A 26,958-nucleotide genomic window follows, 5' to 3' on the forward strand; every position below is an offset into this window, starting at 1 on the left:
GGATTTTTGCAATTTTTGCCGGACCGGATCGGAGCTGGATCAGTACTTTTTCTGTTACGGCCGGAGCCGGATCACTACTTTTTTGATACGGCCCGAATCTTTATGGATAAACATGACTTTTATAACTAAATAACTACCAACCAACCACACGCAAGTAACCGCCAAGCCAGTGCGAGCATAAACGAGGCATATTTATCAATTCATGGAACCCCCGTACCGTGTAGGGCTGGTCGGACTTTTTCATTTTTGGCCGTAGCCGGATTGGAGCCGGATCAGTACTTTTTCCTGATACGGCCGGAGCCGGTTCGGAGCCGGACCAGGGAATTTGTCGATCTGCTCCGCACTACTAGCTAGAACGATAGTAGGTCGTGCTATAAGTTGGCATCTCAGGAGTACATCGGCGTACAGGGTGTGCGACACTGTGCGTGCAATGACCATTGATGTCGAAACACCGTGACTACTAGAACAACAACAATAATAATCAGAAACGGACTGCAGTGTACGTGGAAGCAAATTTTGCGAAATACTTTAATTCACTTACTTTCCGGTTAAGTCTGCAAGGCCGCTTCTGAAAACCAGGAACAGAATTCCTGCAGACTACCGTACCAGTTTCAAACGTATGGACGAATACCCGCCAATTAACAGGATTTATCATGATTTCTACTGGTTACAGATCTTTATAGATTGTTTCCGAAGAACACATGACCACGACCACACAATTTGACTCCGCGTATATTCCCGCCGCAAACTTGTGGATATGTAATTTAGTGACCGTGCGAACGGAACATAGATAAATCAGAAATTTGTGTTCGCAAACGGAAATCGCCGGTAATCTCAACATCTTTGATCCAAGGTCCTTGATCCTGCGTCACGGTCGCAGTATAGAAGGAAACTCAACACTAAACAGAGATGAACCCTGCATCGTCGAAGATTGTACTGATTTTCAAGAGTTTTGCTTAATTATCACGCTCCTCTATTTTTGGGTAATAAAAAATGGCTTGCTTGGCCAGGAAACCTGATAGCACTGTCCAATCTGCGCCTATCGATGCCTAAATAACTCATATAGAAGCTACAGAAGTATATGTGCATGCTTTTAAATTAGTGCTATAGGGAATCTCGAGAAAACGATCTGTAAGTCACTAGGCCTGGCGCGCGTGTGTGTATGATAGCCTACTGTAAGTCTGCGAACCCATCCCACTCACACACGTTGTAATTACTTGAGTGTTTTCATGTTCTCCATACATACTCTGAAGTTTAAAATCCGTCCCCGCCACATAAAAGCTTAGGTGCCCCTGATCTAATGGGTTTTCCTGACATTAACGGAACCTAATGATCGTCGTATTTCATACGAGTGCGATCAGTATATCGATATCTTCACTTCGACCCTTCTTCCTGACTGTGTAGTGTGTACTTTCGTTATACGCGTCTGTGCTGCGTTTTGTTTCTTTGGTCAAGCACTCTGTTTATTTCAAATAATGATGGAACCGAACCGCAAACAGTGATTGCGCAGCATATTTGCTCAGCGAATTAGCGCATTCGTAAATTGTTTTATAAACCTCCGATAATTTCCCTGGTGACAGCCGACAGATAGCGCAAGATTAGTGTATTGGTGTATTTCTGTAGAGCTTTGGTGGATATCTCTCACAGCATAAACTTCAACCTGCATTGATACGGTTGTTTTTTTCTCCTATACTCTGATAAGGCTGTATCGTCCTTGTCAAAAAGCAGCGTCTGAGGGAATTGAAATAATCTTTTCAATGTTCATGGATACATATCATGTTCCCCTTCGAAAAATTTGCGTGATTTCGAATTATGACACGAATGTGTTGTATAACTAACCAACCATTGGCATTGACCAAGTCCAAGTCTGTCAGTCTATGCAGATGTTATGTATCATAACAATAGTTCTTGAAGTGAAATTTCAAGATGTTTGCTTCAATGGCTCTGCTATCCGCACAATCAGCAGCACCGGAATGCATACGGTATTTCTGAGGAGGCAATAGCCTCGTTTTTATAATCTATCCCAAATTTCAACGCTTACTCTTGTAAAGAGTTTAGTAGATAATAATGGTCTCCTCAATTCGACATCTGCGTTGTCAAAGAACAAGTATGGATTTGTCCGAACTACATTTTAGGTCTGGAAGCGACCAACGCAAATCGTATACTATCTCGAAAAGTAGCTATATGTATGAAAAGATTTGCGAATCCTGAAACACCCTCTACCGACGAGACAATATACTTTCTTTTTCAACGCAAGCGAATTTTGTATATTATACAACTTATGAAACGATGATACTTATAAAACCAGGAATTATCATCCCGACCTGTGCTCATAGGTACTGTAGTCATTCCGCCACAGACACAAATTCATGCTACGCATTTGCTTAGCTGTCAGTGAAGTATGATATTCAATATTGAAATACGATAAACGTTTGTAATATAGAAAACCTTTCAATGTCACAGCGAATTGTCGATGGTAAATGGCGCGGTACTACCTCAAAAATCCCTATAACAGTCCGGTTTGCACACATGCAATTTCGTCACAACGTAATGTTTGTATTGTATTCACGACATCCCAGCATTTACAGCGCTGAGATCTCCCCGCTCCGTGGTTTCTCTCCTTCGTAAGAGACATTATGATACGCTTCCAAACTCGATATAGTGCCATTCTTTGTGTAATGATTCTGCTTTGCTGTCTCGCGGTTCTTTGCTTTTATCATACGTGAGCTACAGCACCAGTGCAGGAATATGACAGTCAACCCCGATCCTAGCACGATGCATACGCTGAACATGACGTAGATTGCGGTGTCGGCTTCTTCAGGCGTGAGATTAAGTCCGAGCCCGGTTCCTATCGCCGGAATTTCGGAAACACAGTCGCTCGAATCGGTTGTTGATTTGGTTGTTGCTGGTTTCGTTGTTGATTGGGTTGTCGGGGGTGTCGTCGAGTTAATACTTACCTCAGAGCCTGCAGATACATATATATTTGAGAATCGTTACTGTAAAATGAGCTGTATAGCGATATGCGATAGCGCAGTTTATTTTCATTGTACAAAACATTCTTCAATAAAGAGAGATATATGGCGGTACAATAAGTACGCTGTGCAAGTGCAAGTGTACACGGTCCGCCATAGTTACTATCGGCGTTTTGTGGGAATCTGGTCCGGAGTCGCACGAAGAAGAAAAGGAAAGACCGGAAAAGCCACCAAGTTAGTCGTCAAAAAGTAGATTTGGTCGAGGCGTCGCATACTTTCAGTCTTCAATCGGATGGGGCTTCATCCAAAATTTGAATATGTATCTTCGCGACTGACACAAAATGACCAACGACACTAGTGCCTAACAGATGTCCTATTCATAAAGCTATTCAGCTACAGTGATAATGGGTTTATTTCTCTGGTTGCATTGTGAATTTCAATCGTAAAACACCGAAATGTGAACTATACCTTCTATTTTACAAGCAAGAAAGTGTAAAAAAGCGAGCAGCTTAAGCGGAATTAGTGTGCAAACAAAATCAATTTAGCGCAAGTGCACAAAAGCTATTTGAGTACCCCGGAAACTCCTAGTACTTCGTTACTGACCACCTCTGAAAACAGATGAAGTTTCTACCTGGAGAAAATTCCGGCACTACATCACTCCACAGTCTATTCTTCTCCAAGTTGAAATCTCTCGGTGCCACCGGCATACCGGTCCCCGTATCCATGGCGAGATAAAAACTGTTACTACCGGTGTACTCCCGCCACGTTTGCATCGATATATCATTGTTAGGATCGCTGATATCATAAGACAGTTTAAGATTTCTTCTATTCTGCTAACTTAACCCAACACGACCACAAATCTTACCCGTGCCACGCGAAGTTGATCCAGTAGCTCATAACAGACCAACTAAATTCTCTGTCTTCGTCGGAGTAGTCGGATGAGTTCAAAAACGGTAAACCGAACGTGTAGATGACGTCGTCTCCGTGGCGACTGCCCGTCCACGATTCTCCCTGATTTTCTCCTTGCCGTTGTAGATAACGATTGATGACGTATTGGTAAAGTGAGCCCGAACTTAACGCGACAGAGGTGTTATACAAGATCGCCTACTCAATGTGTGTACAAATACGCAAGCATATAGGATTGCGCCCCACCTTACCCTATGCAACCTCTCGAACAAGGTACTGATATTTCTTACCCCATCGCCTTTGACGCTACGCTCTTGGAAGAATGCACGGCGAACATGAGATCTTCGTAGTATTTTGTCGCGGACTGAAGCGCTAGCTCCTGGTCGTTGCGATCATCCCAATTCGTGTATTCGTGCGTTAATGTCACGTACACCTCCCCCGGCCAGTTTTCCACGTTACTATACGCCAAGAAGCGAGCGGTATCGTCTATCGATTTTCGTAGCAATGCAGTTTCACCGGTGACGTTCGGGTATGCTGTCTGAAATTGATATATAAACTATAAACTGATGTTGAAATGCAGAGATGGTCAGTAACGAGATATTTCTGCTGCTTCGGACTATACTCAAGCTGATTTTACTGTACTTACACTACTTAAGCGGTTTATAATATTAGACTACTTCTCTTTAACAACTTGGCTAAACAAGGCCTACAATATTTTTTAATGACTTGGAAGTCACTACGTCTACTCGTAAGTGAGTATAAATTTAAGACGCTGCTTCTAGCTGAGTACGAACGTAATGACAAAGGTCACATGTGAAATGACGTGACGTAACGCAAAAGTAATGGTACAACCAATAAATCGCTTGTACGAATCCAAAGTATAAAGGTACCATACTGATTAGCCAGTAAATGTATAGTACATATTTAATATGTAAATGTTTTACCCACAAAAGACAAGTAAAACGAGCAAAAGCTTGACCGTAAGCCTATTTAACAGCCGTTTACTGTTAATATAACTGACGGGACGTCATATTTTGTGATACGATTGTTGATATACGATGTGTTTTTCAATTCTCTGTTAGTTGCGCACGATTACGCCTAGGCCCTAATGAGTGTCAGCCGAAACTATTCGGGTTCATTTCAATATGAATATGAATATACTATTCAACTGCATATTGAAGTTCTGTACCTCGCAGAAGCTCTTCAAATATACTGTGATAATTTGGGTAAATTTACAAATATTTTTAAGGGTGCACTTCACCACATCTTTGAAAATGTCAGACATACCTTCAAATAGTTATAAAATTCATGACTCGTCACACCGGCCATAAGGTCGGTCCCTGAACTCGCCAGCATATCTTCGAGCGTTCTGTCCTTCGGAATGATTACGCCATCAATCGTAAACCGCCAGGTTCCCCACGCGTTGCTTATGTCACCACTGTTCGGCGCGATAGGTTTGAAGGGAGTAGCAGACAAGATCTGCTCCGGTTCCAATCCTTGGAGGCATTCTTTGATTTCGTCGTGACTCGTGAGTGTGGAACAACTCTCACTTTGCGCGACTACCGTTTCCGTTATTTTCTTGCATTCGGAATTGATGCAGAAGACCCACGGCGCGTACGACGATCCGCTCATGCTGATAACCCGCGCCACGTAATCTTTTGTCGACGGCAATGCGCCCTGGAATAGATATACCGATATACGCACTCGATTTTTACGCACAGAGAGTTTTTCATGTATTTTCGGTCTCACTTTAGCCTCGGTCCCACATCTCCCCTATATAGCTAAAGCCTAAAGTCGGTGATTCTATTGAGTATAGTAAAATCCAGGGCTGTGACGTTGGTTTACATCACCGCCTACTCCTATGATTCGATGACGTCTCCAGTATCCCTATAAAACTACTCAGAACATTAGACGTTAATTACGTGTTTAGTTACTACTATTATTACCAAGTGAATCAACCTCTTTTTAATTTAACAAATTATGCTTGCAGCAAGAAGCTCAAGGCACGTCTACCTGAAAACCGAAATAACGTCTGTACCCGCAACGGCGCTGTTTTGTAACATTTGGCATTTGGTTCGACTTTGAATTAGTCGGAGTCTGATCATTTTAACAAACTCTCACTCCGACTCCATGCACTGTATATGTTTCCTTGCCGCCAACTCCAGCGAGTGTTACAAAATGTCTGTGACTCCGACTCCATCAAGAGCAAATTTGGCGAAACTCTGACTCCGCATGTCTCTTACATAATACTTAACGGGCTCCAACGCAGCAAAGTATGTAACACTAATTCAAGAAAGCCCAAAACTAACACCACCAGACGCACCAACAGCTCTGCGGACGCAGCTCCAGATCCGTGCCCCATTACAGTAATTTTAGCGGGATCGGCGCCAAATTGTCTAGCGTTGCTATGAATCCACATCAGGGCCTGTTGCAGGTCAGACAATCCGTAATTTCCAGGCATATCTTCAGTCTCCGTGGTTAGAAATCCAAACGGCCCGAGCCTGAAACTTGGGGTCACCACTACAACACCCCCAACATCGGCTAAATAGCTGGGGTTGATTGTTCGTATGTCTTGATCCCATCCAAAGCTGCCTCCACCTGACCAAAAGCTACCTCCCAAACGCGACGTATCGTGGCCGTCGAAGTCTCCGTGAATCCAAAATATGATTGGCATAGAGGCGCCTAGAATAATGGAGTTCATATCATCACCGTTACATCTTACTATACGCTTGTGCGAAATTGATGGATATTTTGAAATATCTTGCCAGGAAACTGATACCCTGAAGTGGTCAATGTAGACATCGTTTCTACTTTTGTAAAAGTGGATGTAACGCCGTAAATTTCTGTTCAATTAGATGTAGAAGTAGTAATTTCCAAGGCATGTCAAAAATGCATGCGTGGAAGTAGAAATGGGTGGTTAGAAAATTATTCAAGTAGTGTCGAAAAGTGGATTAAGTGAAGGGGTTGCTTACTTTTAGCAGATATCTGAGCTGTCTGCTTTCGAAATTGTAACATATATCTTATGAAAATGACTAAGGACACAACAAACAGGTTTAATCATCGGAAATAATTCTTCTGTTACCGTGATATAGGCGCTATGTCACGCGGTTTTAATTAGGATTTCACCTATAACGTATATGTAAACTTATTACTACACTACTTTATACTTTTGAAAAACCTAATTGTAACAGGCAAGTATTTTTTTGTAAAATATATGTAGCTTTGTTTAAAAATGTTCAAGTGAAAGTGGAAGTAGTAAAAACATAGTCACGTGGGTAGGGTTGAATTTAAACCAAATGGTTGTTTAAAACACTTTGTTTAAAACAAGTTTTGGTTGTTTAAAACAAGGCCTTTAAAATTGTTTTTTTACGTTGTATAATTATACCGTAATTGTGTAAATACTCTCCGAAAACACGTTGTATGAGCCTACGGGCGATTACCACCCGATACAGCAGGGGTGGGCAAACGTTTGAGCTTGCGGGCTCCATTCAACATCTGAATCCATTCGCGGGCCGCACTACATAAAATTGGGATTATAAACCAAACGCAATATTGGTATTTGATTATATAGTGAGGACATGGAGTTAATATATATGATTATTTAAAACAAACCAAAGATTGTTTGGATGATATCGTACACGCGTCAGAAACAGTGGCGAGATTTCATAGGCTGGTCGAGCTCAATAAAAAATTTATCAAAACTATAGAGATGAAAGTCGGTTGTCCCGATTCTCAGAACAGGATTGAAATTTAAATCTGTGAAGAGCGATCCGTTTATAGATTTACTAATTCCGCTTTTGGGTCAGTTCCAGGACACACAATGCTGACAGCATCATAACCATGTTAGCTTCATACACGCTTCTACTATTTGTAGATAAAATAGAAATATCCTAATTCCACGCCTACGAAGAACGAATCTACCTATAAGACACGCGCGAATCGTTTTTTAAGCACATCACTGAAATAATTATAACTGGAGTGGCCAATCTGAAATCACACTCGTGATCCGAATTATATCAATCTCGTTTAGGATTTCTGTGATGTTTAGCAGTTGAAACCTTTCAAACTGCGTGGGACTTGAGATTGCGCTGTCACGTCAGAAATTAAACATAAAAAATAAGATAGGAAATATTTACCTTAGAACAGTGGTACTCAAACCTTTTAAAACACGTCCCCCTTATGATGGTGAAATATTTCGTGCCCCCCTTAGCGTCACATCACAATACGCAACCAGGATACTAGCAAACCTAACGGATAGTTTGATGGCATGGAAAGTTACGACTGTGGGTGAGAGATTTTTAAATGTGAAATTCAGACTAGATACAGAGCAATAATTATGAATTGGATGCAAATCGCGCGGAGCGCGAGAAAAATATTCTGTGGAGCTCATCTTCGGGCCCCGCCTCAGATGGGGGCGTGCCCCACAGTTTGAGAACCACTGCCTTAGAATTATCATGGTGAAATATACTAAAAAAAAGTTTAATCACATCCCAGCATTAATTCGATTTTTAGTACGCATTTTATCAATATTTTAAATAAGTTTCTTCAGACTTTCGCGGGCCGCACAGAACGGTGTTGCGGGCCGTAGTTTGCCCACCCCTGCGATACAGCTATAGTTACCTTATATTTTCAATTGTCAATGCCAATCCACTACGACGTCACAATTGAATTTTCGTGACGTCATGGCGTAAAAAATGTTTTATACAAGGGACTTGTTTTAAACATGTTTGTTTTTAAATTGATTTTTGTTTTAAACGCAACCCTACACGTGGGTAAGTAGTGCACATATAGGCGAAGTCTAAATGAGTAGGCCTACTCGAAAAAAGTAGAGGTTCGTTACTGACCACCTATTCTGGTACTCTCGCGCCACACTTTCAAAAGAAACGCCACATATTGTGTCGCCAGATCGAAATACACTTACTTGATAGCATTCCGGTCGGTACGTGAATATCCATGTATAAACAGTCCTCAGACCCAATTATTGTTCCGCTGACACTCCACTGCATGCAAGGGGGCCTTGGAATCGTAGCGTCCCAAGCTTCAGTCCACGCTAAATAGGATTGATTTGTCAGCTACTGAGGTTGGAATAACATCCGGGGATGCACTATTTCATTGAGCATAGTATCCAAAGAGTGTAAAGGTAAATGTATATGCGCCCGCTAGGAAATATGGTGATTGAACGATATCGCGGAAATTCGCACCACGCTTCCCCCTGAACTTAATAAGTCACAGGCTTCCACAAGTCATAAATTTGGGTGTGTCATCTCATCCGATGCATTGAAATTACAAACGAATGTAAACATTGGTTGCAATGCATAAGCTTTGAAATTTGAGTTTGCTAGGCTCACCCTTATAGATATAGAAGACTTTCGACGCCACAATACAGTATTACTACACATATTGTAGTCTATAGTCTTCGTAGCATTACTAGATACGACTGATTGACAATTAGCACTGCTCAGCGAGTATATCAAACATCTATAGGTCAAAACAATGCCTCATTCCTGTAATCCATGTGATCAATAGCCTATCCATCCATACACTTTCGAATGACGATTTCTGACAATTTATGTATGTTAAATCGATGTAACAATCGGTGTTGAGAAATCGGTATTTTACCATCACGTGGACGCTAACTCACCCGTCGTTGGCTGTGCGTTTGCAAACCTAAGCTCCCCAGTCGGTGGCATTGCATAACGAACTCCAAGAAACGCTTGGACATCAACTGGGGGAACATCTATGGCCATGTCCATGGTGTATTGTACCCGCTCTCCTACTACTGTGCCGGTAGTAGTTTCGACTACAGGATTATCCAAATCTTCCACTGGAGGCGAGGTTGGCGCTGGCTGTGAAACAGCTGGCACGTCATATTCTATTACTACTCGTTGCAGACATTCACTTGATTAGCATAATACATGGCCGTGCTACAGTGTTAATTTGCATACCTATTGTATTGATATAATAACTATAGCGTTAACTCCGTTGGTCTAGCTAGCAGTATAATCATATGTTAGTTGAGCGTTTTAGATGTAGCTCTCAGTCGGACTACATGGTCCCAAAATGGAGCCTTGGGCAGTCGATACATAGTCCGAGGGACTATACTTTGTATAAAATTGTTTGCAGTGGTATAGTTGCTTGCAGTACATTCTATATTATTGCTCTGATTGGGATTTTCAATTCAATTCAATATTTTGGATCGTAAAGTTGACGGAATTCTTCCGTATGATTCGGTAGACTAGATCGCGTGCTGGACTCTTGTGGCAGTTCATTTCCAGAATGATGTAGGCTATCGTACTAAAATAGCAATTATTGTTCAAGTTTTCCACAATCTTTTTCGTGAAACATCGTTCTATTTGCGGAAGACATAACAATGAAAATCGGTGTACCGTGGAATAATCGACTTCGCAATAATCCGCTTGTGAAACCATGTATTCCAACCAAAGCGCCTTCTCCGTTGGTCGGAGATCCTTTTTCATTTCTGTTTTATCGCCGAGGTCCAATTGAATGTACCACTTGTCACCCAATCCAACAAGCGCCCTGCCTTTGTACGTGGACCATTCAACGGCTGGAGCTATATCATCCGGGTATCCCGTATTTGGGTTTCTGAAAATAATAAATATTCATAGGAAATAATTAATTGTATATCGTAGAATGCAGACGGTTGTGTAAATCGACAATGGTTATTGCCTAATATTGCATCGCTACTATACTGTGTCGATAAATGTTAAAGGTGGAACTTCTTTATGATAAATACAAATCAGCAATAGTGATTAAGTTACCCAGTTTTCGCAAAATTGCTCCAATATTCGATCATTCTTTTGCTCAAATCCTTCACGTCGTCTGACTGCGTGTCGTCGTTTATCACGTCACCCCACACAAATGAAAATTCGGCTGAATGGGCAGCGCCTGCCCAGGACGGAAATCCGTAAAAGTCCGGTCTGTTCGGAAGACATTTCTATAGTAAGATGATAATAATTCGAAGTGCTTTGGATGCAATCTTGGAATTCGTACGGAATAAATATGTGCCAATGATATGACTCAATTGTTTTGCACTTTCGATTTTGTCATGAGTACCGAAAGCGTAAGTCGATTTAATTCAACAGGTGGGTGTCTGATACCGAAGACTACTCCAATTCGTTTCGACACCTTCCCATCTCTAATTGTATCGCAGTCTTGTGGTGTATTGAGATGATGAAATTATTAGCAATAAATTGAATTGAATTGAACAAGAAGGAACTTCCATCCTCCGTAAAACTGCAGTCGTAATTCCCAAAGCAATGAAAGCATATACCTGTCATGCGGGTAAGTGAAGAGATAGAAATATACATCCGCACCGAAACTCGTATAGTCTTCCGCTACCTCCAATCCGGGTGCTATGTATCGCTCGTCTCCAAACATTTGCGTCAAATGGAATTGCATTTTCTGTGAATAGCGACGAAATTCTTAAAACGGAGATGGCTCGGAAAGTGAATAATCATGAGTGCGCGCCGCGTCAGTAATGTGACGTCAAGTCTCACTATTCTGTCGCTGTGAACTAGAATGACTCGAATTTACCATTCAGTCGGCCAGTTCATTAATGTCAAATATTCTCTTAATTCATAGAAACACAGCACGAAGCGCATATTACATTTGAAAACAGTCAATCTGTCGAGCATCATCATTATGGGTTCCCGAAGGCATGCAGGTCAGCATATGTGTTCCCCATGTTGGTAAACGGTAATAACCACTGCTTTAAGGCGAAAGTGATACGATCGCAAAACGCCGGCAGCAAAGATGTAGATTAGTAGATTTGAACGCGAGAGACAGATTGTGAAACAACTCAAGGTTTGTGGGTTTTCGTCCTCACGGTAACTAGATATCTATGGTTGTTTCACACCAGGCCAATATCGCTTATTAGTATTATGATTCCTGATCTGCCGACTTGTAGCAGCATTAATTGCAGAAATGAGTCTAGACATTTTCGCAATTATGATAGGATGGTGCAGTTAGGGTGCTTTAGTCGAGGGGTGTGAAACCTGCTGGGGCGGGACTATCACACTCCTATATTTCAGCGCTGGCCGTAACTTCCATCCCATAACACGCCAAAACCTGTGACCATACGGTGCACCGGTGGCGGTGATTCACATTCGGACCCTAAAATCACAGCACATCGGCGAAACCTTCGATATTAATATCTTCAGTTGCTGAAATGTCTCATGACCCTGAAATCCTAATAAGTTGTGTTGAAAACCCAATGGGGGGGGGGGCCAACAAATGACGTGTCATATGTAGGAAGGCGAGGTCAAGATTATCAGATCGTGATCCGGTTATTTTGAGCGTTTACTTGTAACCCCCTAAGTAGTAGTGCAAGTATGCCTACTTGAGTATTGCGATAATATAGATGTACTTCGTTACTGACCACACTGCCTAAATCACTAAACGGTCGAAGTTTCAATCGCTTACTGTTTCGTTGTTGAAAAAGTTCAGGTCGTTATAGTCTGCGTAATGTTGGTCGGGGATCGCTTTTCGCCAGCCGTACGGAGCGTCGAACCAAATGTCGACCACTTCGTGGAATCGTTCCTCGTCTGCCACCGTTTGCACGTCACCCCACCGGACACTACCATCGCCGTCGTTTGCGCCTGGAAATAAATGTTATCATAGACCCAAACCCAATCACTTTTCAAGTGGAAGTGGAAGTAGTCTACAGTCATAATATCTGGAGTAAGCACTGCAAGTACAGGCAAAGCCTACTTCAGTTCTCTGTAGAAGCAGGCTTACTTCGTGTTTGATCACCTCTGCTTATCACGGAGCTAGTTACATTTTAGATGACGAACACAATATAGTACAAAATGGAATAAGTCTGTTCAATTACAAATATCCTTATAATAGTCTGCGTTTATTGTGAAACAGGCACGTAATTTCAGTATAGGTGATTCGCACCGTCCGAGATGCTCGGGCGATGGAGCGAACGAAGGACTGCATTTCGCCTTGAAATTCGATCCGTACGTATACCTACCGATGATAAATGTCCATTTTCGGACTTCCGTTTCTTCTGCCAATTCTCGTGGGTGATTCGGCAAAAACTGTCCGTCTACAGTCGGTTCGAACCGAAGCCCGGTTTGGTCTTGCGCCGCCAGCAGGCCTCCAGCGTCGAGATTTCTCAGACAGACCACCAAATTCTCATTTCCGTTGCTGGTATCGCAGCCTGCGGCTTCCGCAAGACTGAATGTAAAATAATGTGTATAGACATTTCGTACGCTTGTATCCATTAAAGCAGTGGTTCTCAAACGGTGGGGAATTCCCCACTGGTGGGGAATTCAATGGTTTCTGGTGGGGAATAGACGCGGTTGTTTAAAATTATCTACAGCACAGTCTGCATATTCACGGTGACACATGCGCAATTATCGTTACCAGTTAACTGCCCAGGAATGTATGTTTCTAAAATTATATTGCGCGGTGCTCACAAAACCTCATTTTTACCTCTGGATATCCAATCATGGCGTTACAAAAACATCCAGCACGACTAGCTTGACGTGAAATAACGCTTTCGCGAAATTTTGAGCGTTACTTGTATCGGTTCACAATACGTTTTACGTTGCAGTTATACGCGATTGTCTTGGCGTACTGGTGTGGTGGTGTGTCTTGTGTAGTCAAACCAGCAAATAGCTGCTCTGTGATGACAAAAGTGTTGGGTAGTAGGAAACAGGACCGTAACTGCCGCACCCCAAACCCCCCAATTGGGGGTGCGAGCTCGAAGTGGCCCAAAATGATTTCGTGAAGTAACATAAATTATAGAGTAAATTTATGGAAATTTATGTCACTTATTCAAATTTTTTTTTGCATGGGGCGCGCGATTTGATATTGCCTAATATTTTGATTATTGGGTACCCTTCTCCCACGAAAATACGTAGAATTAATAGAAATGGAGATTTCGGCGTCGGCCATTACTGCGCCACGACGCACCAAGTCATATGACGTTATAGGCCATGTAACATGCGACTCCGAGAAGTGTGCCAGAACGGTCAGCGGCGAGAAGACCTTGGTCAAGAAGGAATGCCCTAGTGGTGACCGAAAACTTCGATATATATACAATATACAGATATGTTTAATTGTCTAGAGGCAGCTAATTGGCTGGCGGCGAATGTTCATGTCCTGGCGATCTGAGCCCCACAGGACAAATGCCATCCCGCAGAAAAAAAAGTATTTGACAGTAAAGCAATACCAATTTGAAATCGTGTGGGCCTTTTAGTTTTGGCGATTTCATATCTTTCGACATAGCAGATAATAGGAGGTCACGAAATAGCATCATGTAACGAAGTCAATGTATCAACGGGTCTGCCCGAAGATTTTTAATTAATATTTAGGGGTCCTACCTTTTACAACACACCTCACTCAGCTCTACCGGTAAGGGGATAAAAATTAATAGCAAAATATATGCAATTCCCGATCATATTGACCGATTCAAACATGAATTATATAAATTTTTCGCGCTTCGCGCGTTTACGGTCCTGGTGGGGAATGACGGTTCGGAATAAACGTGAAGTGGGAAATGAAGACAAAAAGGTTGGGAACCACTGCATTAAAGTGAATCCAAAGCGATCATTGGCGCAGCAGTGGCGAGATAACGTTATGGTATAATCTAGGGATGGTGTGAACGTGAGGTTCACGTTCGCGTTCTGTGTGTGAACCTCAGATATTTAGAGGTTCACGTTCACAAACGAACCTTGGTAGGTTCTGCACTGTGAACCTTTTTCATATATTACAATTTTCACTTTATTATGGCATCTTTGATTGAAATTTATTGCATTTCAACTGCGGGCCCGGTATATGCATGGCGCTGGCAGCATAAAAATCAACACTAAACGAGCATGTACCTTGACAATCTCAAACATTTTACTTGCTTTGTTACAATTGTTTGCTCGAAATATCGAGCTTTCCGTTTGCGAGTATTTAGTGACTCATCTCTGCTGTGATCTTGACCCGCAATCACACAACATACAGAGCGAAACACTACATGTAGGTAGTCAGCGAATGACTCTTATCCAACCAATCAATGAAATTGATATCGTTGTCTGATGTAAAAAATCTAGCAGGCGTACGGGGTCAATCTCGATTTCATATGTTTATTGTATCATAAAAACCAACTCCATGGGTTGGGGTGTTGGCTACTGCTGTATAACTTGTTAAAGGGGTAATATCGGTAGCAAGTAGGGAAACCCGTTTTACACTCTGCTCAATATCAACTTAGCTATACTCGGGACGCCGAATACATTGTCCGGTCTGACCTTGACCGTCAAGGCGTAAGCTTATATTCCCATGCAAGTTCTCATCGAAATTGTGGCAAAGGGACGCAAGCTATTGATTTTCTGGGATGATTATATCAATTGATTGCCCCAGTTGATACATCTGTAGACGTTTAAAACATCAATAGGTATTTCAGCATTGTGGCATTATGTGGCCCGAATCGTCGCTAGATATTGCAAGGCTATCACTTCACTGAAATGTAGGGTTGGAATTAGCAATATGACGTCACGAGGTTCACGTTCGCGTTCACACAGAACCTTTCAAAAAGGTTCGCGTTCACACGAACCCGAACCTTTCAGAGGTTCACACCATCCCTAGTATAATCCACAGCTACAACACCAATGGGTTGTGGGTTCGAGTGTGACCGAAGTGACCTCCAGAATTCCTACCCAAGTGTTGGAGGTTTGTCTACGCTCCTCCTCGTCATCTCAGTCGCGTATGCTGTACCTTAAAAGGCCTAGAAGTGGGCGGTGCTACATGTCGGCAGCTACGGAATCAAAGATAAGAAATATCGGCCTGGTGTAAATGACCATTGAAGTTGACAAACACCATGAATACCACAAACCACAATTGGTGCACCAATAATTCGCGTATTGCGAGTGACGACGGTGCATGTCTGAGAAGCATCGGATTTCTGATCGGTATCGTGCGTTCGAACCCATCCGCTACTTCCCACTATGAAGATAGATTTTACGGTACACCGGTAATGAGTAGAGAGGATAAATTGCGGCGTCGACTAAATAACTTCTCGTTTCCTTTACATCTCCATCGTCAAAATATCGCGGTGGTGAATATGAAGATAAATCACCTCCTATCCTTTATTAAAAAGCGCATTAAAAGGCCGCGGACGCATCCGTAATAAGCATTTTTGAACAATAAAATAGTTTGAGACAGTTGTCTTTGTAGTTTGAATAATGCAATGATTGAATGGATCCTTTTGTCGCGTAAAGGATTGAAATGGCTTCGCAGTACAAATTCAAGTTCGCCTTACCAGGCCTTGGCTTAAGGCTATACGAGACACGACGAGGTTTGACCAAAGCCATGGAAGTAATTACATCGATCTTTATCCATCGGAAAATACCGACAAAATGGGTAGTAATGTTCGTTTAATCGGCTAGTTTGCAAGAGTCGTCTTATTTAGTGCCATTCCTAATGTGTGCAGAACCGATATCTCGACCCATTCTTTGAGCTTTGGTGCAAAGGAACTTACAGCTCTTTAGATAACTAATACTGTTCTCTATAGTAACATTTTCAGTCCTGGTGGGTAGTAAATTTTCAAAGGTTAACGTTTCAGCATATATAATGCGAAAAACCTTATCAGGTTTGTGGATTTGTGAGAGTCTAGATACGATCTACAAGTAACAACAGTCACCCGTGTATCGCCTGGTAGATACCTGATGGCTCTGTCGAGTTGTTTCAGATCGTCGTGCGGTATGATGGATGCGCTCTCCACGATTCCTTTGGTGATTCCAAGATCTCTATTTGTGGGGCTCAATGATTGAAGGAGTACACTCTGGCCCCCGGCAGAATTCCCGAATATTGTTATGTCGTCTTGAAGTAAGAGTATAAAATCAATCGAAGTTATTAGGGTTAATTCAGTAACGGTATTAATGATGGTAGATTTGCTTGTCATATGTCCATGGTTGGTTGAATGATCCTCTTAATAACCAGGAGTGGCTAGTAACGTAGTACTTCTACTTTTTGGGGTACTCAAGTAGGTACTGCATCTACTAAACCACTTTCTCAAGAGGTTACACCTTAGACTACTTCCCCTTCTACTTTAACATTGCTTCCGATTTTGAAAAGTAGAGAGTAGTTTTAGAATAAGTTTTTCAGATTAACCGCGTGAAATGACCCCTGTAGCACGGTACGGTAACTAAGATATTTTCGATTTTTTGCATATTGCAATGTCGACAGTAACCGCCTTCGATTAACTGTTAATATATATATGCGAGTCTTGGAAAGTATCTTCTTTAACAACGCTGACTGCTTTGACCACCTCTGGTAATAGCGGTATCGAACATAGAATGTAAATATCAATGGATCTGATTGACCAGTGAGCACCTGGGTTTCCGCCAAAATTTTCAATGTTACTCTTTATCCAAATCAATGCAAACTGTTGGTCGAGTAACCCGTAGTTTCCTGGTGAATACTCGTCGTCCGTGGTCATGAATCCAAAACTGCCGAGACGATAATTGAAGTTGATGGCGATCACTCCGCCGAGGGCAGCTAACGTATCACCTGACCATGGAAGTTATAATTATTTATTCTGTTTTCTAAGATTGTAATGGATGAAATGTGTTGGATAATATGACCGGTCATCATGTTATTAAAACTGCGGAATTTTATTGATACCCCTTACTTGTACCGTTATTGAAATGGTGGGCTTTGTATTCACTAGAACGCATCGATATGCTGCCCGCGGTTTCACCGTGAAACGTTAGCTAGCTGGCCCGCTTGGCAAAAACGTTGCACCCCTATGAATACAGTCAGTGGTAGCCCTACGAATTGGGGGAGGGGCTGGGCGAGACTTCCCGGGGGGCCCTATAAGTATGTACTCGTAACTTCTGGGGGGTTACGTCCCCAGACTGCCTTTCGCATCTATTATTATATTTACCTATTAGGCTACTTTGGGAGACAATCGTACTTATTTTTGTAGCAGTTGGGGGACGAAAAAAATAGGGAGACAATTTTGTGTCCCCCTAATTCTTGGCGACATTTTTCCCTCAGTTGTTATCGTCTGTTAAGCAAATCCGTTTGGGACCACGCTCATTAGTCCCTCATTTGCCCCTTACAAAAGAAATCAAGCCATGAAGTAGCTGGAATTTAGAGTTACAATGGCGACATTTTGACCCCTGTATAAACCCCGTATTTTGAAAAGTGGCATTAAGTCGACAACCAATAGGGGGGATTTTCTTCCACTTTTCGCGTGTATAAAATGACACCGCTTTGCATACATGATAGTGTTTGTTTAGGATTCACTCAGTTCGAACCATTCCGGTATATATAGGGATTTTAAGCATTTATACACTGTGTTAAAAAATGACGACACAAAAAATGCTGACCACCATTGTGATGACTCAACATAAGTTCTAGTTGCGATTTTGGTAGACACCGCGGGTAGTACGATTTTAATGTCGACTCCTAATATTTGGGCCTTTATTAGCTCTTAGCAAAGGCGAAAAGGCACTACATCATTGTTACATGTTGTTCAACACTCGTGATACACACTGTGAAAAAGAATTACTGCTTTACCTTAATACAGCTCCATCAAATATATGTATTGGTTATAGCATGATAAATATTCTGTAGTATTTCTCGCACCCAATATATTGAGCTGATAGGTCGTTGATTTGCTTGTGTCAAGGCCGCTTGAAGATGCTCTGTCAGTTGCGAGCATAAGGAATATACCTTACGTCAGTTATGCTCAACCTTTTATGTCCTTGCGGACCCCCTTTGGACCGTCTCGAGCCTCCGCGGACACCCGACTTTTATTTCTAATTTAGCTCAAATTATTGTTTCCGCTCAAGCCAGACAATGTACAGTGCGGTACAAAAGATGCATTGCGACATATTGAACAGAGAGGAGAATGATGAAACTACGAAGCGCGGTATTTATTAAGGGTGCCAAATATTATTTCGTGAATGAACAATTAATATACGCTATTTGTTTGAAAATTTTTGCATCTTTTTAATTCTGCTCGCACTATACGCGATTTCATGTAGATAAATGTTTTGATTATTAGGCACCCTTCCTCCACAAAAAATACGCATCATGTATGAAAGTAGGCATCTAAGCGTTGGCCATTACCACGCCAAGATGTAAGAAGATATATGAAGTTTGGGCGAGCATGGGTCTCATAGAAGTGTGCCAAAAAGATCGTCAGCGAGAACACATTAGTCGAAAGGGATTGCCCTTATGTTGACCGTAAACTTCGATATAAAAATGTATTTGTACGGGTGCCTAAAGTGCTGGCACATTATATTCATGTCGTGGCAATCTGGACCCCACAGGGCAACTGACATCCCATCCCGAATTATTATTGAACAGTGAAAAAATACCAATTTTGAATCGTGCGCTTCTTTTAGTTTAGTAGCCTGCGTATAGGCGAGTTCAATATCGTTTGATTACATACCGCACAGGAAGTCGGACTGAGAGGATACAAAATTTATAGCAATATACACGCAATTATCAATATTTATAGACCTAATCAATCATTAATTTTACAAACATTTTACCAGGTCCACGTGGTCGCATCTAAATGGAGACTGCATAGGTCAAAAGTGCTACATTCGGTCAAAGTGGCGATCACCGAATAGATATAGGATTCTTAATTGTATCAATGTGAGGCGAGATGCTATGTAACAGTCCCTGGATTTATGGCTTTTATACCTATACAAGAATAATATATTGCTCAGAACGCAGTAGTCAAAGCAGATGAATATAAAATGTGACCTAATATGGCCGCGGGTGTAATCATCCCCTCTCCACATCCACAACAATTTCGTTGCTAGAGAGAGGAGAACAGCACCAACTAGCATAATAAATAACAATATATCTCGTAATTTTCGAATTATACGCAAGGTCCAACGGACTATGTGACCCCAAACAGCTTTCCATACTTTCGTAAGTTTGTTTTATTCCATAAATTATTGTAATCACCGTATCATCGTCACCAGAAACACATATCTGAGTCGAAAACGCCTGACATCAATCAAGCGTATACGTTTTACATTAAATTCAACTACGTAGCTCATGTCATCCGCTCATACCATGCAGGAGTGTTGATAGAAAAATCGAGCTGGTTTATTCGTCATCACATACACGGATAAAATGACTCTGCAAAAGCTAACATAAACAAATAATTATGATCAGGCTGAAATGTGGCAACATAGGATTGGAAAGCAGCCAAGTGCAAGTAGTAAATTAGTTGACTTGTTTTTGTCATTTCATAACGTCACAATGCTGAGGCAGGAGAGCGTCAAATCAAACACTTATCAAACATATTATGGTATCAGCTTTAAATACCAGAGGATCGAATTCGCACAATGCGTCGGTTACAGCGCTCAGTCTAGGCTTACAGCCCACAATTCTACATTGTATACGTTGCACTAACTAATAATTTCCACGAGTACAGATATTTTAGTTTCCCTATTATAAAACACGGTAAGAAGCAGTCAGATTCGGGTATCAATTACGACCCCGTCAGTTCAAGCCAAGGCAAGGCAACATTACATATATTGACTGACTGATGTTGAAGAGATCAGAGCGTATAACGTCATCATCGTTGCTCATTATGGCAGACTAGGGAGTGATATTCACATTTGCGTCTGATTATATGAAGCCTCCGCAGTCCGCATGCACTTATCGGTCACGCATTGAACAGCTCGACGGCAAATTCATTGGAGTGAGTTCCCAGCTATCTTGACGTCTCGATTGTTTGTAGTGGCTGAAAAATAATGCAGCGATGTAGTGCCAAATTGGTAACTACATGCACAGTACACTCGCGTTTGGAGATGATACACAACTTCAGTAAATTTCAAAACAAAAATGCAGCATGATAGGTTGCTTCATCAAGATTGAGCTACTGAACGGCGGGCCTATATGCAAAAATTTGGGTGGATTCACAAAAATGATCATAAAATACGAACCCCTGGACTTGTACCAACGCCTATCGTATCGCCAGATTTTGCGTTTCAATGCTCAACCAACTGAGCTAATTTGACGGCGACTGCGATAGGATATCATAGTTTAATTATCCCGAGTGTTCTCGATTTCTCATCTGAGAAAAGAGAAAACTGGTATTCATTTGGCCGTGACGCCATTTCTAATCCTTATTATGTTATAGTGATCGCTTGACCGAATTCTCAGCTGTATCATCTATCGAAAGAGTCCTGAGTGACGTGTTTACCTTATGCAGTTATCAAGTAATGAACTCAGACGTACATGCGATTTGAGCGTGCGTGTTGCGGTTTGCCTAAGATGACTCACACCGCGTGTCGATTACACAACGCGGCAGCCACTTCACAGTCACTAAGCTATTGTTTTTGTGATCAATGATAACTAATGATAACGAATAAAGTATTGTTATCCATGGCATTAGACATCTAGCAAATCTGCCAATTCGAAAGACAATCATAATACAGGGTATATTGTCTCACATAGGTGACACGCGGGCGTCGTTTCTACGCAGTATAAGTGATGTTTCTTTCATATCAATATGAAAGGCAATACACATCACCACGTGCGATTTATTGGCGTCATGATCGGCATACGTCCTTTCCTATCCAGAACTTATGATATCGCTGTTTATGGCGCGTTATTATATACACCAGTCAGCTAAATTACGGCAAAGTCTGCGGGCTCATTTGTACGGCCTCACTAGTCACGTTGGCAATTTTTTGCTACGCCAGTGTCCAATAGATTGATAGTAATGAATTCTTTTGAATTGCAGCTATCTTGTACAATTTGCAAGTGCCTAAAAGTCTCATAAAAGCAAATATGTTGCCATGGCGGACGGGCATTTGTGAAAATTCAATCATGCCTGCCGACATCGTTAGCCGCGTAATGTTTTGCCGTATAGAACCTACACTTTTAACAGGTTTTATCATCATAAAATAGCTTATAAATGGCTGGGTACATGTGTGTCGATAGAAGCCATCCACAGCACAGTACTGCAACATCATAAGACCATCATAACGCATTATATCTCCGATTAGGTGAAGCGTGTTCAGGGAAGACTTTGCATGTCTGGTCTTACCGACACGCGCAAAATTCGTTTTTCTGTATTCAACCAGCATTTGAACAGGTTATACGCTGCTCGCGTATATGATATATAGCTTGATGTACGCGTATTGATAAAAATTATCATTACAAAAAGACTGTAACCGTCTATGACCGGTACAACGCCAGATATCTTAGATCAAAGGAGGCGTGTCAGTGAACAATTGCGTCCGTCTCACGACCGAGACAATCGTATCGATCAGGCATAGGCCACACACTGGATTTTAAAAAGAATGAATGAAACAAAAATGCAGATGTTATCGTAACTATATGCTCTCTCAAACAGCGTTTAAATACGATTTATCAATATTTAGAAACTATCTAGTTGAACTATTTGAAATTAATCGGGAAACAATATAAAGTTAACGCGAAATATAAAGTTAGCGTGAAATATAACACAACAGAAGAGAAATGCATTCTTTACTCAATACTCACTTTTTGTCATGGAAATGGAGTCGGCGTGGCGATCCATTTTTACACGCTATTTGTACGCAGAATTCAGCAGCTATGTAGAATACTCTTCAATACGCACAACGGATCGTTCGATGAAAACACTGATTGGGAAGTAACTCCATCACGCATGGCATGTTTGCATCTTAAACTTTTCTTATGAGATTCGTGTTTATAGGATTCATGCTAATATACTTGTCATGAAACTTGGGGGCCATGAGCTGCTAATAACATCATCTTCATCATTCTACATCATCTGCTATTACATCTTCCCAAGTAACGTCCATTTACTATAACCTGCTAAAGTGCTAAAACGCTGAAACTAATCCTTCAATCACTCGGTGACAGCGGACATGAGACCTTACCAGTTGATGGCACGCCATTGGTCGCACGTACGTATACAACACTAAAGTCATCGACCTAATTCAACATTGTGAATTGCGCCTATCTCTGTAAGTAAGGCGGCATGTTAAATTTTTTGTGATAAAAGTAGGCTATTCCTAAGCTACTGATCGATCTGTATATTCTGCGAATTCGGTAGCCTTTGGGAGACAAAAACCGACTTTTCAAACGCCAATACCGGGCCAACCCCGGGTCCCAAGCCGTTGAATCGGATATCATCGCGTTCAGTTCGACGAGAGGAAAACGGGGATAACTCTGTCGAACCCCTAGGACCAGCGGTTGTCGATCGGTATTTCGATCTCTGTTCTGATACCGACCGATCAAAAAATCAATTGCGTAACCCGTATTGGCGTACCATCACGGGTTTTTGGAAAAAAATTTTTTTCTACGCGTTCCAGCCCCATTTTCCGGGCATCGTTGGAATCGTAATCGAATTACGCGTCTGCCGGTACCAAATTTATCCGGCTACGATATTCGGTTGGCGAGAAATCGGTGATTAAAAAAACTGTGAAAAAAGCGCTATACACTATTTTTTGAAGGCCGATCCCGAGTCGGCTGAAAGTCCGATACGATCGTATCGGGTATCGGTCTACGCGGGGCCCGAAGACGAACGCAGCGGTACCTCGTATGGCCCAGTGGTATGAACGACCGAGACGGAACCTCGGATAGCCCGCCTATGAAAAACGTGAACTTCTCGGATGATCCACCGACCCAGGATAATCCGAGGATTATAATCGAAAAACTCACATAACTCCGCTTCTACTGGTCGGAATTGAGTCAAATTTGTTTTGCATCGTCTTTGAAAACAGCTCAACAATTTCATGGGGTTGGCAGAAAAATTTGATTTTTTTAAAAATTTTACCTAATAAATTAAAAATTCTAATTTGATCTGCGGAGTCCTATGCTTGTTAGAATTGAACCAAATTTGGTGTGCAGTGTTTTTTTAGAGTAAGCTGACAATTTAATAAGTGAATGGCTGGAATACGGAATTATTTTTTATGACATTTATGATCAGTGCGGGATTTGAAGCACAGGCCTGCAGACATGGGCGGAGCCTGGAGCCTATTAAATCATATTACGTCGCGTGCAATACCTCGGTTACAATGATGATGACCCCATCAAGCGCCAAGGTAATCAAGTAGGTTCGCAATTCGAAATGAAGATAGGTTGGGATTGGTTTATACAGGGTTTGACGCTTTGGCCATGTTGATAATTGTAATTATAATTGATCGGGCAGGGTTATTACCCGTAACATTTATGATACCTTACAAAACGCGTATTCAACGTAGTATTGGCGACAAATATAGCTTTAGTTACGAAATTACACATGAAGGAAATCTATCGGTATCAAGGTCAATATTACATGACTTCACTATTTCGAATCTGGTTTTACTGGTGGATGGCTGCATCAACAAACCCACTCTGACTGTTTTAGTATAGATTAGTGAAGATTCATTCGACTCCGAGCCGGTAAATCTAGGTTAATGTGTTTCAATTGCGAAAGTATGAACAGTGAACATAGACGATATCAGATCGATGCGATTCATGAAAGCAATTCTCACGCCGCAATATAGCGTACCGCAACAATTTTGGTCGTTATTGTTTGATATTCACGGTGCTCGACTACATTGTTCACATTTTACACCATGCCGATGTTTTTTATGCCATATTTACCTTCATAAGACAACGATTACGCGAATGAGATGCTACGTAGAAGCCGAGATAAACCTTTATTACCTTAGTACAAATTCTGGAGTCGACCTCGGTCGGACCCGAAACCGCAACCAGCTGGTCTTGCGGTTGTGGATTATTCCACTATACGCTATCTCGCCACGCTCTCACTAGCGAGCATGATTGAATTGGAGATCTAGGCGTGTCTATGAATGCGGCGAATGTTCGGTTAGGTTTGCTGGATTTCCCGCTGCGTAGAAGCCGAGGCCAGTCAAATGCAAATTTCGGTCATTTTTGAAATAATAGTATTTACGGTGACCAATTTCGTCACACCGACATGACCAAAAATCGTGTTCCATTTATGCCTGAAGAGGCAGGGATGTCCCTTAGACTTGTTTTGATCTTGACAAGGGCCTACATCGCCAGTAAATGAAAGAAATTGATGACACATATTAGCTGTAAATTAGTCCACTTCATTGAAATAGACACGTTAAAACGATGGTGAGATAATTTTCCAATAGAGTAGTTTACACACTGAAATTCACGACCACAATAAGCACGCAAAATACGGGTAAATATCTTTTTCAAGTGATAGTCAATATCTATATTCTTCATCGGTCCAAGGTGGATTCCTTCACGGTACAATTTGATATTTATGATATTCTATCATTTGCTCTGCAGCACTCCTATAGTACTCTTACAGGCGGATTATAAGACTAATTGGCATCGTGACGGATCTTATTCCTATCAAAAGTCATCGTCCTTTTATCATGTCATCCTCCACATTCGGTGAAAACCATCTAATAACTAATTGTATCCATATATCGTGTTAAATCACCAATGTTTTTTATTACTTTATGACAAGAAGGGGGTTCTGGTGATATTGAAAGACCAGAAAATATCTAATGTGCTTTATAAGCTCATCAGTGGGTTACCATTTCGTTTCCCTGAAGCTCGCAAAGTTTCCAGCACATACACAGCTCTAGTATCAACGCCTAAGTGAAGTACCATGAATGCTTTTTCAACTCATAAATACCATTCATTGGCATAGCCCATTCTCAATTGCAATCGGCATCATTTACGCCCTGGATCAGTCAATGTCAAGTGGCAGAGAACTATTCGAACGCTGAGTTGCTGAGGAATGCAATTGATGTCTCTGTGGATGAGATTTTAGGAATGGCGACTTTGCAATCAGTAAAAACTTCGAATCAAGGCAGAGGGACATCGGTGTGCCCTGCATAACTGGGATTGATTTCATGAAATCTAAATTGGTCCGAAAAAAATACATGTTACTATCACTGGAGAAATATATTTACCCGTATTTTACCTGCTTGTCAGCTCATTTCATTTTCGTCGTCCTTAATTTCAAAAAATTATCCCACCACCCTTTAATGGAGTTATTTTAATGAAGTGGACTAATTTCCAGCTATTCCGTAACGATTTGAAGCGGCTTTAACATGACGAGAGTCTGAGATAGGAGGTAGAGACATGTTAAAGTGGTCTTTATTCGAAGGTTTCTGTCTTGCAGCACTAGTAATAATTGATCAAAAAGTGTGCCTTACGTTAAGCCGAAAATTGCCTTATACCTGCTAATACAATCCAAGTCCATGAAACAAGAAGCTTCCGATGGATATTGGGTCGATTATAATAAATGAATATATTTATTATTTTATGGTAACTGAGATCTGCTATCGCAGCAAGGTAGCTATTGAATGTCGTAGTTATTTGCATACTAGCCGTAGAGAACTGGTGATCTAATCTGCAGCATGGCCAACTGTAGCTTCTTATAAAGACACATGTTCCGTATTTTCACAGCAGTTTTCAAACGCAAATATGTGCGTGGTGAAATGGCGTGGTCATTGGTATAATCCACAGCTGCAACACCAATGGGTTGTTGGTTCGAGTCCGGCTGAGGACGACACGAGAATTCCTACCCAAGTGTTGGAGGTTTATCTAGGCTCCTCGTCGTCATGTGATCCGCGTAAACGGTGATTTATAAAAGCCTAGGAGTGGGCTGTGCTAAAAGTCGGTGAATACGAAATCAAAAAATGAATATAGGCATACTCTAAAACTACCAAATTAGTCAAAACACCATGAATAAAAAACAAACAAACGGCGAATTATGCATCGCGATCATCGATATCGTACAAGGATGACGTCGTGGACTTCAAATAGTGACGTCAAAAGTGATTGTCATTGGTAAATGACTCTTTTGACGAAACTGGTTCCCGAACCTTGTCATATAATACGACGTCAATGTCCACCTAAGTTCAGTAACAGCAATGGTCATGGTCTGGTAATTCAAAATGGCGAATTGTCTCCCTAAGTAACAAATGTCCACTAAAGTGGTCTATTAGATATTGCAAAAGTTGGGAAAAATTAGGGCGACCGCAGTTGGAGGACATTTCGTGTATATTCTAAACGCTGCGATATAAACCGCAAATCACCAGTGACAAAGCGCGCAATCGATATTCCAAAACCAATCGAGTTA

The 26,958-nt window shown here is 41.6% G+C and overlaps 1 protein-coding gene and 1 long non-coding RNA gene across 2 annotated transcripts in view; both read right to left on the bottom strand.

Moving 5' to 3' along the window:
* Positions 1 to 2,379: 2,379 nt before the first annotated feature.
* The window catches only part of LOC145438696 (uncharacterized), a 42,111-nt gene continuing 17,532 nt past the window's right edge, over positions 2,380 to 26,958 (bottom strand). Inside the window, exons 24-38 of the mRNA XM_080316044.1 lie at positions 17,226 to 17,402; positions 16,556 to 16,712; positions 12,874 to 13,079; positions 12,321 to 12,496; positions 11,170 to 11,300; positions 10,658 to 10,816; positions 10,265 to 10,481; positions 9,520 to 9,724; positions 8,800 to 8,928; positions 6,202 to 6,560; positions 5,166 to 5,555; positions 4,169 to 4,416; positions 3,838 to 4,044; positions 3,604 to 3,767; positions 2,380 to 2,965 (exon numbers count right to left, since the gene is read on the bottom strand). Of these exons, the coding sequence (XP_080172170.1) occupies positions 2,583 to 2,965; positions 3,604 to 3,767; positions 3,838 to 4,044; positions 4,169 to 4,416; positions 5,166 to 5,555; positions 6,202 to 6,560; positions 8,800 to 8,928; positions 9,520 to 9,724; positions 10,265 to 10,481; positions 10,658 to 10,816; positions 11,170 to 11,300; positions 12,321 to 12,496; positions 12,874 to 13,079; positions 16,556 to 16,712; positions 17,226 to 17,402 (3,308 nt within the window). The 3' untranslated portion in view covers positions 2,380 to 2,582. The remainder of the gene's footprint in view (positions 2,966 to 3,603; positions 3,768 to 3,837; positions 4,045 to 4,168; positions 4,417 to 5,165; positions 5,556 to 6,201; positions 6,561 to 8,799; positions 8,929 to 9,519; positions 9,725 to 10,264; positions 10,482 to 10,657; positions 10,817 to 11,169; positions 11,301 to 12,320; positions 12,497 to 12,873; positions 13,080 to 16,555; positions 16,713 to 17,225; positions 17,403 to 26,958) is intronic.
* On the bottom strand, positions 19,944 to 22,754 carry LOC145438698 (uncharacterized). The gene is made up of 2 exons (XR_013915002.1): positions 22,380 to 22,754; positions 19,944 to 20,610 (listed from the first exon to the last, which is right to left on the bottom strand). It is a non-coding gene; the product is annotated as an uncharacterized LOC145438698 (long non-coding RNA).

This window comes from Botryllus schlosseri, chromosome 5 (assembly GCF_051294905.1).
Source record: "Botryllus schlosseri isolate E-star chromosome 5, Bs_hap1, whole genome shotgun sequence".
NCBI lineage: Eukaryota > Metazoa > Chordata > Ascidiacea > Stolidobranchia > Styelidae > Botryllus > Botryllus schlosseri.